This window comes from Zeus faber (assembly GCF_960531495.2).
Source record: "Zeus faber genome assembly, chromosome: 2".
Taxonomy (NCBI): domain Eukaryota; kingdom Metazoa; phylum Chordata; class Actinopteri; order Zeiformes; family Zeidae; genus Zeus; species Zeus faber.
In genome coordinates, this window is record NC_137189.1 from 20,050,548 (window position 1) to 20,063,447 (window position 12,900).

Sequence of the window (12,900 nt, forward strand, 5' to 3'; positions counted from 1 at the left end):
CATTAAACCAACCCAATCGAATAAGCAAGGAGTGGGAAAATGGAACGATTCAGAATCAGAAATACTTTAATAATCCCAGGGGGAAATTACTTTTGTTACAGCTCCAAATCTACATACAGCATATTTACATACAACATATAATAATTATTAAGAAACATATGTATATATAAATATATATATATAAACATATCTATATGTTATAAACATATCTATATAGAGTGTAAAATGTACAGTTAAAAATGTGCAAAAAGAAGGTGCAGAAGTGGATATCCGTGTTTTGAGGTCAGATTACAGAGAGGGGGTGACTGACTCTCTGAGGGAGGCGTTGTAGAGATTGATGACCACAGGCAGGAATGATTTCCTGTTGCGCACTGTGGTGCATCTGGGTAAGAGGAGTCTTCTGCTGAAGGTGCTCCTCTGCTGGGCCAGTGTGTCGTAGAGAGGGTGTGAGACATTGTCCAAGATGGACTGAAGCCTGGACAGCATCCTCCTCTCTTCCACAGTCGTCAGGGTGTCCAGCTCCTCTCCTACGACATCACCGGCCCTCCTGATTAGTTTTAGTCTGTTGTTGTCTGCGACCCTCAGCCCACTGCCCCAGCATGTGACAGCGAAGAAGATCGCACTGGCCACAACAGACTCATAGAACAAAATTCATTTTACTGAGTGAAAGAGTCAACCCTTTCAACAATACCAACAGTCGTCACTTTCGCAGTAAAACTTACTTCGATGAACACAAAGCTGGTATTCTTTCTGGACAACCCAGTTTCATGCTTTTTCGTGCTCATAGTCACAAAAACACAAACACAAAACACACAAAAAGCAACATGATATAAGCAAAAAAATAACTAAACATTGAAGAAGAAGAATTAAACAAAATATAATAATTGATAAATATTTATACACTAAATTATTTAAAATGTAAATTATGTAGGCTATGAAAGGCTAAGAGGCAATAAGTACAGATTTGCATGTGTGTACATATACACATTTGTATTGCATATTGTAGGAGCTAGGGCTTCTTCAAGCAAGCAACCAAGCTCAATCTTTATTACTCAGAATGCTCTACATTCATTCACCACACTGTTATCCGGCAGGTCACTAATGGCACACACACTCTCACTCCTGGTGCAACAGTCGTAACACATAAAAGTACTAACAATCCATCATAACACATGTAACATGGCTAACTAACACTAACAACAGCATAACAATTAACATTACATAAAACAATCACCTTCCAGGACAACCCCAAAACACACAAACAAAGCATGCTGGGAAATCTCCGCCCCCCTCTATTCCCCAACACACTACATTGCCCCCACCTGGCTGGTTTACTGTCCCCAGCAACCCATGTGTCCCCCACAACATCTCTGAGGTGTTGGGGAAGTTGACGCTGCCGCCGGGCCCGCCTAGGGGGCCCCTCGGCTGCTTCCCGTGGCAAGGCACAGACTGAAGGCTCCCCCTCTGCCCCTGACTCACCCTCAGTTGGAGCCAAGGGTTGGTAGGGAGCAAGCCGATCACGATGAAGAACCACTACCCGGTTCCTTTGGATAAGCCGCACCCTGTACACCACATCAGACAGTCTCTCTAGGATCGTACAGGGTCCCACCCAGTGGCTCATCAACTTCGGGGAGAGGCCTTTCTTCCTCTCCGGGCTGTAGACCCACACTTGCGCCCCGGAGGCAAAATCCTCCCCTTTGGCAGACTGGTCTTAAGCCCGTTTCTGACGCGACCCAGCGTCGGCGAGAGACTGCCTGGTCAATTCACGCACCGCCCGGAGCCGCTCCCAAAGGTGGGGAAAATAGTCAATGCCCGGCTCCCCGGCCACCTCTGGTTCAGGGGGAGGTCCAAACATCAAGTCCACAGGGGTGCGGAGCTCGCGTCCAAACATGAGGGCCGCAGGAGTGCACTTAGTGGATTCTTGCACCGCTGTCCAATATGCCCAAAGGACCAAGGGCAAATGAAGTTCCCAATCTCGCTGCTGGTGGCTCGTCAGAATAGCTAGTTGGGTCGCCAAGGTGGGTGACACAGTAGTTTCAAGGTGGGTGACACAGTAGTTTCTCTCAGGCCAGCTGAGGGAGTGGCTGAAGTAGGCGATGACCTGTTCACTTTGTTCACCTTCCTGGGACAGCACTGCTCCGAGACCCACCTCACTAGCGTCAGTGTCCACGATGAAAGGTCGCGGCAGGTCTGGATAGGCCAGCAGCACAGGGGCCTCGATGAGCCGACCGCAGCTTTGTGAAGGCACAGGAACAGTCCTCCCCCCACTGGAATGCCTGGCCCTTCTGTGTCAGCTGGTGTAGAGGGCTGGCAATGGTGGCAAAGTCTTTCACAAACCGTCAGTAGGAGGAAGCCAGCACCAGGAAACTTTGCAGCTCTTTCACGTTGCGAGGAACAGGCCAGTCTTTCACCGCCGCTACCTTTGCTGGGTCGGTCAAAACTCACTCCATGCCCCAGGAACAACGTCTCCTGTCGAAACAGCTGGCACTTCTTTGGATGAAGTCGAAGCCCAGCCTGGCGGATGGCTTGGGAGACGTCCCTCAGATTGGTCAGCGCGCTTTCGAAGTCTGCAGCATTGGCGAGGAGGTCAGATTGACGACACAGTGGTCTCAGGGAATTCCAGCCAGGACCCTCTCCATCAGGCGCTCGAAGGTGGCTGGAGCGTTGCAAAGACCGAATGGAATTACCTTGAACTGCCACAGTCCCTGGCAGATGTAAAAGGCGGTCTTTGGGCGTCCAGCAACTCTTTCGGCTGACCTCTCTGGCCTGCATCGAGTCCTTCGCAGCTTCTGCGGTACAGATCTTTGATGGCTCGCCCGGTCTTGGTCTCGATGGCGGTTGAGGCGACGGGGCCCTTTCCATTGAGGGCGCGGCAACAGGTCTGCTGGGCGGTTCCTTTTGCTCCACCTCTGCCGGCGATGCGATGGGCTCAGGCAGCAAAGCAACGCGTAGTCCATCCTCACCAATGGTGTGGAGCGCTATGGCTTCACTACCCAAGAAGAGTGTGGCTCTGGGCACATCCTCCACAGCCCCCCACTTCATCAGCAAGTTCAGCCCGAAAATGCAGGCATTTTGTATGTTGGCCATCCAGAACTCGTGGCCACATCACAGTTAGCAACAGTCACTTGAAGGGCTCTCTTTCCCCACATTCTGATGCATTGTCCGGTGTCTGTCGTGACGCGGCTCTTGGTGGGCTCCCAGCCTCGCGGTCTCAGGCTGGTTGTGCCTGGCAGTGTCCCGGGGCGGACGATGGAAATGGTGAAACCAGTGTCCACCAGGGCTCTGCAAAGTGTACCATTCAGGTTACAGTCCAGGTACAGCCCCTAAGCCCGACCCAGACATCCAAGCCTCAGGTGTGCTCTGGTAGAGGAGGAACTTCGTACAGGTGGCAGTTCCTCCGCTGTGCCACCCTGCTCTAGTTTAATGATGGCTGTGGTGCTAGGCTCTTTGCACTGGTGCTGGGCAATACCGTGCATTGTGGCCCGGCTCTCCACATCGGTAGCAGCCCCCCGTTGGCCACCTGGCATTCCTCTCATTTTCCCGCCGAAGTCGTTGTTGCAGGGGTGCACTGTTGACCACACAGACTGCCTGGTCATTGTCGCCCTCCACACTGTCTGCTTGGCACACTCGATGCTTCGTGCTGGGGAAATGATCACTCGTAACCAGCACGTGTTCAACCTGTTCAGCTTCTGCTAGCGCCTTGACCAATGATATCGGGGCGTGCAGGCGGATATGCTCTCTGAGCCGCTCTGGGCGAAGCCCCCGAATGAAAGCTTGAAGCGCGAGCTCTTTCTGCGCCTCGCTGTCAAACGTTGGGTAGCCTTGTCGCACATACAGACGGAGGTCCACGATGTAGGCGCCAAGGCTCTCTCTCTCTTTCCTCTGACGGTTGACCAGCTTGTCCTGTGCGTCGTCGGCGTAGATGCGGCGACCAAACCGATGCTGTAGCGCTCTCTCGGCGGTCCACCAGTCGAGTCATTCTTGTGGCTGGAGGTCAGTGAGTATCTGCAGGGCTTTTCCTTCCAGAGCGAGGGCGACTTGCACAGTGGTTTCTTCTGAAGTCCAATTATTGAATTGTGCCACCAGCTCGACTTGGATGAAGTAGGTCTCCGGCAGCGTCTCTCCGTTGTAGCGAGGCTGCTAGGTGAGCAGGGGGGCGGGCCAGTGCTGACAAGTCACTTGTTCTTCGCTGTCTGCTCCGGTGGAGATCTCTCAGTGTCGGGCGAGGATCGCTGGCCCCATCCGGCAAGCTTCCAGGCCACAAGAAGAATATCCTCTCCTGGGCCTTCTTGATGGGGAAGTTGATGTTCTCTGGGAGGTTGGGGCTGGGCTCCTCATGAAGTCTTCTACCATCTCTACAGTTTTTAGAGCGTTCAGCTCCAAGTTGTTCTGGCTGCAACAGGAAGCCAGGTAGAGGGTAGAAGCCAGGGAGAAGAGTAAAAGAGGGAGCACACAGCGTTCCGGGGTTTCGAGACAAGCTTGCCCAGCCACATATGCTGCTTCCAGTCTGTCAGGAAGTCAGTGATCCTCCTCCAGGTGGGCTCAGGCATGCTCAGCTAGGATAGTTCGTCCTGGAGAAGAGATGGGGGCGATGGTGTTGAATGCTGAGCTGAAGTCCACATACAGAATCCTGGCGTCGGTGCTGGAGGATGAAGTGGAGTCCCATGTTGACTGCGTTTTCACACACCCTTTGGCTCTGTAGCCGACCTGCAGTGGGTCAAGTAGGGGGTTGGTGATGGCCTTGAGGTGGCACGAGGCATTCAAAGGTCTTCATTGCCACAGAGGTCATGGAAACTGGTCTGTAGTGATTAAGACCTGTGATCCTCGGCTTTTTGGGGACAGGAATGATGCTAGATGTTTTGAAGCAGGCAGATTGCATGCATTCAACCAGTGAGGTGTTAAAGATGGCCTTGAATACTGTCCTGGAATAGCTGGCCTGCACAATGCTTCAGTGTAGAGGGGGAGACAGCATGCGGTCCTGCTGCCGTGCTCGGGGTTCTATCTCTACAGTTCATTTAATTAAAGGAGAGCTGGTGTCGTGAAATTGGAAGTCTAGTGCTCCAATGTAAATTGTTTTGATTTTCCACTCATTCCGTCTCTCTTTGTCTCACGCCGAAAGTAATTTTGCCTACGAAAATGAAATGCTAATTAATGGAGATTATCTCAGCGTAGCTTTTCTGTCGTCGCCAATTTACCCCACCCACCCCTCGCCTCTTAATCTCCTCCACTTCATGTTGAAGGGGGATAGCTGAGGCCAAAGCCAAGGTCACACCGTCCCTTGCAATTAAAGCTTCTCACATATCTTTTTATATTTATATTTTGACCCGATACCATGAATGAGCAGGAGTAAAAAAACAACAACATTGCTCCCTTGTTTTAATTAACAATTATGAAGAAAACACTACCACATAATTAAAGTGATTTTTAACTGCCACCTTGCCTTATCTGTTTCAACGGATCACCATTCATTTTCAAAAGGTCAAGTAAACACCGTGTGCATAGAACAAAAGGTTCAAATGTTTGAAGAAGGGAGTGAAAAAATAAAAAATAAAATATTACATTTACATTAGATTAAATGTAATATCTCGAGCAGGATAAGATGGATACGTTTGGGCTTTAGGCCCGTGTTGTGAAAATCCCAGCATGTGACTGACAATATGCACTTGTGCATCAATTCAATTAACTTGGGAAAGCCTGTTCTCTGGTTTTAAACACTGCCAACGTTAACTCTTTTTCCCAGAATGTCATCAGCATAATTTTATTTTTCCGTCAAGGATCGGCCAGTGGCTGGATATTTTTTTTTGTGGTTGTTTTCTTTTTGTTCAACACTACTCTTACATATATTTTCCTCCTTCAATTTCCCCCCAAACCCTCAAGCACTGCAGTAAGCTTAAAGGCAGCAGCGCACGTCAATATTCAAATGAGGGTTACTAAAGGAATACTGACAAGCCCTTTTTCTTAAAGCCAAACACTTTTCCTACTTTAGGTCTCTCGTACTCTCACCTGGAAGCGGTAGAATGTTCCGTCGTCTCTGAGGGACAAGACATGGTCAGAGATGGGGAAGAAGTAGCCCTGAGCAGCGATGAGGCTCCCGATGTGCATGGCTTCAGCTGGGGGGAAACGCAACGAGAAGCAGTCCACACATTGTTGGGAATCAAGATTGATGACATTGATATATATACGTAGTCGTAATATCAATATCCTGATGTCAGACTAGATATCCTCTCAGATTTTGGTTATCGCAATATCGCAATATAATTGGAGGTGTGCATTACACTAAATAATGCAATTTTCTGAACTTATATCTATACTTATCTACACTGTATCTATACACTTATACTAATATCTAATATTACTAACAAGATGACTCACATGGCTGCTTCTCAGTTATTTCTTAGGTGTAAATATCTTATGAATGCACCAATAGTCACCTCAAAAATATAGTGAAATTATAGATTTTCAAGAATACGACATTTGATATTGTGACATTTGATTTTGGCAATATCACCCTGACCTCATTGAATCACCTATGAATTGTATGGTGATATCTAGGTATTATATTAAACACATTTTCGTTATTACACATTTAGGTTATTTACCATTGCATATACCTTAGATAAATTTAAGTTAATCTTTGCTAAATACAGTTACTTACATTATTATGAAGCGCTACACATTACATTAGCTCTGTTCAATGGAGTATTTACTCAACATAGGAAAGGAGCATAAAATCATAATTTCATTCTTGTTATTTAGAGTCAATTGTGCAGTAAAAATCCAATTTGAAAGCAAAGCTTTTGAACAGACGTGTGAGGTAACTGAGTTGAACACATTGTGTACTGTAGCAAAAATCAAATATCTTTCTCTTGACTCACCAGGATCCTCGACGGCCAAATTCTTCATCAACCACTGGACAATATCTGTCCCTGTAATAACACAAACAGCTAAGACATACTTTCACACTTATTCTGGATATTGTAGAATTTGCCAATTTCACAAGGAATGGACAGCGTGCTTAGATCATGTTGCCTTTTCAGAACTCTGTCCGCTGTGTTTCCCCCTTTCTCTCTCTACCTCTTTGTCAACAAAGCCAGAAAACTCCAGAATAGCATGAGGAAATTAACAACAGTAGAGGAGGGAGAGACAAGCCTGAAATAAAATAGACTTTTGGGCAATCTCTCCACCCCTGACACTGGTCTAAAACGAAGACAGTGAGAAGGAGGGAAGACACCAGGGGTCCAAAGTGGTGTCCATTTGCTGCCACATCTGTCATCTGCCCATCACTGTCAACCTGCTCTCTCTCTCTCTCTCTCTCTCTCTCTCTCTCTCTCTCTCTCTCTCTCTCTCTCTCTCTCTCTCTCTCTCGCTCTCTCTCTCTCTCGCTCTCTCTCTCTCTCTCTCTCTCTCGTCACTGACCGGTGACAACGCTGGGGATTTTCGTCATGAAACTTTTGACAGTTCTGATGGGCACTCCCTCCGTCTCGTCCTGGATGTGGGTGATGATGTCCTCGATCTGAAAGTGGGAAGACGGGAAGAAAAAAGCTGTTTCAGGGACAATCTTGCACGCCTGCAAGCCGTGATTGATTCTTACGTAATAGCCGAAATGTGACAGTCTAAGTGAATGTTATTTTTTGTGGATTTTTGTCAAAAATAGGTAATCTCTGAGTGTGCGTTCTTTAAATACACCCATTGATATTTACACACACAACGCACGCACACACACCTGCAGCATGTTTTCCAAGCCTATTAATAACCCTGTGCAGGTGTTAATGAAACACATCGCCCACCTCGCAGAGAAGTAATCAGGTTAAACCAAGATCCTGGAAATGATCACAAGTCACCATCCCACTTTTTCTTCTTCTCAGCCTTTCTTCTTTTATTCTTTCTCCATTTGCGAGCGTGGGCAGTGTTAGACCTCGGTCGCTTTGGAGACAGCTATTACGTACGACCAGGGCTATATATAAACCCCAACCCCGAGTAACTCACTGTAAGAGAGATACTAAAATCAAGCGAAAAGGAGGAGTGAAAGTGAAAAGCGGAGGAAAGAAAACACAACGTACAGTCGTGTTAATGTCCGCCACCTGCTTGGAACGCGGCTGAGTGGAGCCCGGTCGATACTGGTACATGCGGACGCGCGCAAACATCAATACACGCACACACGGACCATTGCAGCTGCACGAGCTCGCCCCTGGATTGGAACTGATATTGAATAAAAGCCATCCAGCCGTAATGGGGTTATCGGACCTAGACGGTAAATTATACACACCGTAATCCACCTTTCATGTTCCATTTCTATTATTCTGACCCTTTTAGCTTCAAGAGTAGAATTTGTAATGCCGGGACAGTCGACAGGCTTGACGCCCACACAGCAGGTCATAAATGCACGTGCGGACAAGACACCCAACCTCTGTCTAAACAACCATTACACTGTGCTCTTAAAATAGACGGGATTAACCCAGGACCTTTACAGAACTTCATTCCATGGTGAAGCAAGGCATACACACACACACACACACACACACACACACACACACACACACAAAGTGTTTGTTTGAGCGCCTTGCCCAATGGGACATGCACAGTTGTCTATTGAAAGAATGGAAGGTGCATTTTCTTTGTAAAACCCTTTTTTTGCATTGGAAGCCCGCCATCAACCTGTTATCAGCTCTCGCTGAGATGGGAAGAGCCAGTCTTGTCTGCTTAACATGGGGCAAACACGGCCCCTGGCTACATAACAGAATCAATGTAGGAATAACATTCTAACAAGGTCTTGATGATGCCCACAGACACGCCGCCAGAGTGGTTTTTGATGACATCCCCTCTCGCAGGCGATCAACTCCAGCAATCACTTCCCACCAGCTAATCGGCATTGACATTGAAAATATTCAGCATTAATTACAATATCTATCAACCCCTATGTTTTACACAGGGACATGCTGGAATAAATTGCCCTGCATTAAGCCTGATGACAAGCAGGATGACTGAATCAAGGCCCCTACCTTCATAACGCCAATGACCTTTTGTTGCGATGCTTGTCAGCCGAGGTGTTGCATTAAGATGAGCACCACCACATGGGTCAGATTGCAAAGGTTAACCTTTATTTTGGTGTCTTACTTATGACTGCAGTGGCAGTGCAGATAGGTAGGGAAACAATAGCTTCTCTCCAGCCCTCTACTCACAGTCGGAACATGCCCTCTGGCCGCTGAGAGAAATAAAAACATTGGTCAGCCAATGTGACGCTGAGCCAAGTTGACATCGACCAATAAATGTTGGTCCCCCATCCAGGAAATACAATACTCAGTCACAGCCTCCTGAGGACTGGGCAGCACCAAAGACAGAGGAGGCTTATAAATTCTACGACATTGTAAGTGCTCATAAAGGATAGAATTCTCTGTCGATAATGTGTGACTGTGACTTGCCTTGGCTGTGAGTGTGACCCAGTGGGAGCAGTTTTAATCAGACATTTAACCACCCACAGGGCAGCAGTCTGGGTGATTAAAGCATTATTACCACACAATTAGCATAGGCTAGCACTATCAGGCAGCCTCAAAATGCCAATGGAGACTTGTATCTTCGTTGATAGTATAATGTCACTGCAGGCATAGCGGGATGACGGGCCCCTACCATGATGGCTAGTCCAACAGGGCCTCATCCCTTCTCAACATGCTTGGCTTCCAGTGACCTAGATTTACAGTAACGACTATGACGCCATTTAGCGGCTTGCTTGGTTCAATTCCTCTTGGAATTGCTCTCAGCCTAGCACTAGCTTTCCCTGGGAATCAACAAGATAAGTGCAGAGGACTTTTAACTTCATTTGGACATCTAATACACCTTCGCTTTCATTTTTGGTTTTAGCTTAGCCTTTAGATGTACACTCTTCTTGTATTGAACTCCTTGCGCCTTCCCAGTCCTTTTGAAAAAGGCTATACATTTCACATCCAATCCAATTAGGTGTTCCCTTTTCTCATAGCACCGGGGGAACGACAAGTTAGGCAAGAGGTTATCTAGGCTAAATGGCTAAGCTCAGTCAGTCCCAGCATCCTGTGACTCTATCCCATGCTAAGTGGCCATGCTGACCTGCTGCTGTACACACAAGCTGCCACACGCCCAGAACCAACAGGCTTGGGAGGCCGGCCAGAATAACACTTCCTTTGAAAAATTGCACACTCGTGAATTGTTGACCGTAAAAACGACAGCAATTATCCTTCGCTGACACACAAAGAGGCGTCCACAATGAGAACGAGGCCGTGAGGCTTGTGTCCACTGTACTTCCCGGGGAGAAGGTAAATGTCAACGCTGGCCCTGAATGGGTGAGAGAGAATTTGTGAGGGAGAGAAAAATTCGGGGAAAATAACCAGTTCCAACCATGTGGCTCCCACCCCAACTGCTCACCCCCCTATCCCAAACTGTTCTGACAAATTGACTGACCACCAAATCTGGTTAGAAGTAACAGGCAGACAGATGCCAAGCATCTTAGCAGCGGTGGAAGTACTCGAAAGCCACACTTAAGTAAAAGTACAGATATTTTACTAAAAAACTACTCTGGTAAAAGTTTTCACTTTTAGATTTTAGTTTTCACTCAGTATATATACAGACTTTTTTTTTACTCAGATTTTTATTCTCATTGCCAATATTTCCGTATTCATTTGGTAAACATAAGAGGCGCTTAATTTCACTCTGACATGAGAAAACATTTGTTGTAAACATGGCCCCAGGTGCTGGTCGTAGCAGGTGCAGGTGGAGCAGCATCACCCCTGGAAGAGGCCATCGCTGTGTGCGTGGCTCTCCAACACGCTGCTCTAGTTGTATCTCTCTGGGAAGCGCCTGTGCTTGTTCAGCAGCAACCAAACTTAACACGGGCAAGGTTGCCAGGTCTCCATGACAAACTCAGCCACCCCTCAACCAGCAGACAAAAAACACAACCCACTTCAACACATAAAAAGTAGTCCAATTCCACAGGGAAACCGCGGACCTGGCAACTCTGAAGACGGGCTGCAGAGTGTTTGATTACACTCAGCTTGATGCTCGATATCACGCTTTATTCGAACATGAACCTGGTGATAACATCATTCACTAACATCATTGACGAACTGTTTTCCTCCCATTTTATTTTGTAGCATGTCACAAAAGTGCTCAGGGGAAATGTACTCAAGTAAAAGTAAACTTTTTTGAGGCTAAATGTAGCTCAGTAAAAAAAAAAAGTAGAAAGAAATATAATAACTCAAGTAAAGTACAGATACTCCCAAAAAATACTTTAGTATAATAACAAAATGTGTTACTTTACACCACTACATCTTAGCTAGGGATCCCAGGGCCACTTATTTTTGACCACAAGTACGATAAACCTACACAATTAAGTTTTAACATCTTTCGGAGAAACACCTTCAATGGAGAATCATTTTACTAACAAAATGTAATCGACAAATTCCAAGCTTCCTTTGTCAAACCCAGAGAAACCAGTTACCCAATCAAAATCTATGTTTTCCTAGATGTCTTCCTTCATTCTGAAAGCTTAAAATTACAGTCACAAACTAAAAAAGCATCGACTTGCATTCCAAAGGGGGAAGGCACTTAGGCAGTAAAAAGTTGAGCATTTACCACTGATTCATGATATGCTCCAACTCATCTCGAGCCGTTTGTTTTTCATCCCGCTCCATAAAACCCCAGTTATGTATTGATCTCTGCCTCTATGCCCAAAGATCAGATTTAGATCAGGTATAACATATTTTTTGTGTTCACCTGATACCATGAAAACAGGAAGCTTCTCTATTGATTGATTTTTATTAAGGTTCCATGAAATCCTTCACGCCTTCTGAGCAGTTTGAGATGGACCTTTTCATCCTATTTCCATTCTTTTTTTCCGATCCATTTGATTGTGTCTCTCCTGCTGTTAGCCGTCACAATCTAGTGTCGAGATGCCGCGCTGATTGCAGGGTGCACCCGCTGCGGCACTCGCAAACCAACAAGAAACACCCATGGGGAAAGTCAGTAGTCAATAGATGACAAAAGGCTCAAATGGGCTGGACCACTTTGAATATTGTTCCTGCTGATGATGAAGGCCTCCCTTTCATCACAAAAGGTTCCAAAACCAACCAGAATTTGCAAATAAACCAGTGTGAGAGAAAAATGCCATGATCAATTCTTTGAATGGTGTTATACATAGGACAATAGCCTTTTGTATGATATGTAGCTTTTAAAACACATTGCCTCTGGGTTTTAAAGAGTCTCTCAGGGTTTATATGAAGAGACTGTTTTCTAACAATGCCTTTTGTAGTATAAGGACGAAATCACATTCCATCCTCACGAAACCTTGTGTGGAAATAAGGGTAACTCGACAGAGCATTGTGTGTTTGTTTTATGGCATCAGATTGCACCTGTGACCTGAGTTAGACTGGTAAACCATTGTATGAGCTCTCATGATTGATTCAATTTGATCAATTGATGATTGAGGGGGCATAGTCCTGTAAATGACACCTGACAAATGGTACATAACCTTTTATTGGTATAAACCCCTCTTCGTCAGAAGCAAGGGCAGACTGGTCAGAACACTGCTTTGGAGCAGGTCTGAATCTTTCTCTTTATTCTTTAGAATAAATATCTTTAATACTCTCAGTTTTGTTTTCCTGTAGCGGGCAGATTAACCTCACCGACCACGCAGGAGAAATTCTCCACACACACACATTGTACGCTTTTGATTCAATTCAGTCGAAAAATATATTTTTCCTAGTATGGTATACTACTCGTTCCCAAGTCATGCAGAAACCTTAAAGCCTCATAGCTGGGCAAAAAAATTAATTCACTAACATGAGTAGACAACCACAGGGAAAGTACTGTAAATTCCAGGCTACGTATGCCCATGACCCATAGACAATGAACTGTTATTACAAAAACAGCATTACT

General features: G+C 46.1%; 1 protein-coding gene across 5 annotated transcripts in view; it reads right to left on the reverse strand.

Annotated features, from left to right (window-relative positions):
* rgs6 (regulator of G protein signaling 6) overlaps nt 1-12,900 on the reverse strand; it is a 75,496-nt gene that overhangs the window by 15,627 nt on the left and 46,969 nt on the right. The window contains exons 1-4 of one of the 5 annotated variants that reach the window (XM_080024488.1): nt 9,000-9,072; nt 7,417-7,513; nt 6,876-6,926; nt 6,004-6,110 (exon numbers count right to left, since the gene is read on the reverse strand). In XM_080024488.1, the coding sequence (XP_079880614.1) occupies nt 6,004-6,110; nt 6,876-6,926; nt 7,417-7,513; nt 9,000-9,005 (261 nt within the window). In that variant the 5' untranslated portion in view covers nt 9,006-9,072. Of the gene's footprint in view, nt 1-6,003; nt 6,111-6,875; nt 6,927-7,416; nt 7,514-7,723; nt 7,872-8,266; nt 8,307-8,999; nt 9,073-12,900 lie in introns of those variants that run through there. The other 4 variants (XM_080024487.1, XM_080024489.1, XM_080024486.1 and 1 more) reach the window with 4 other exon arrangements.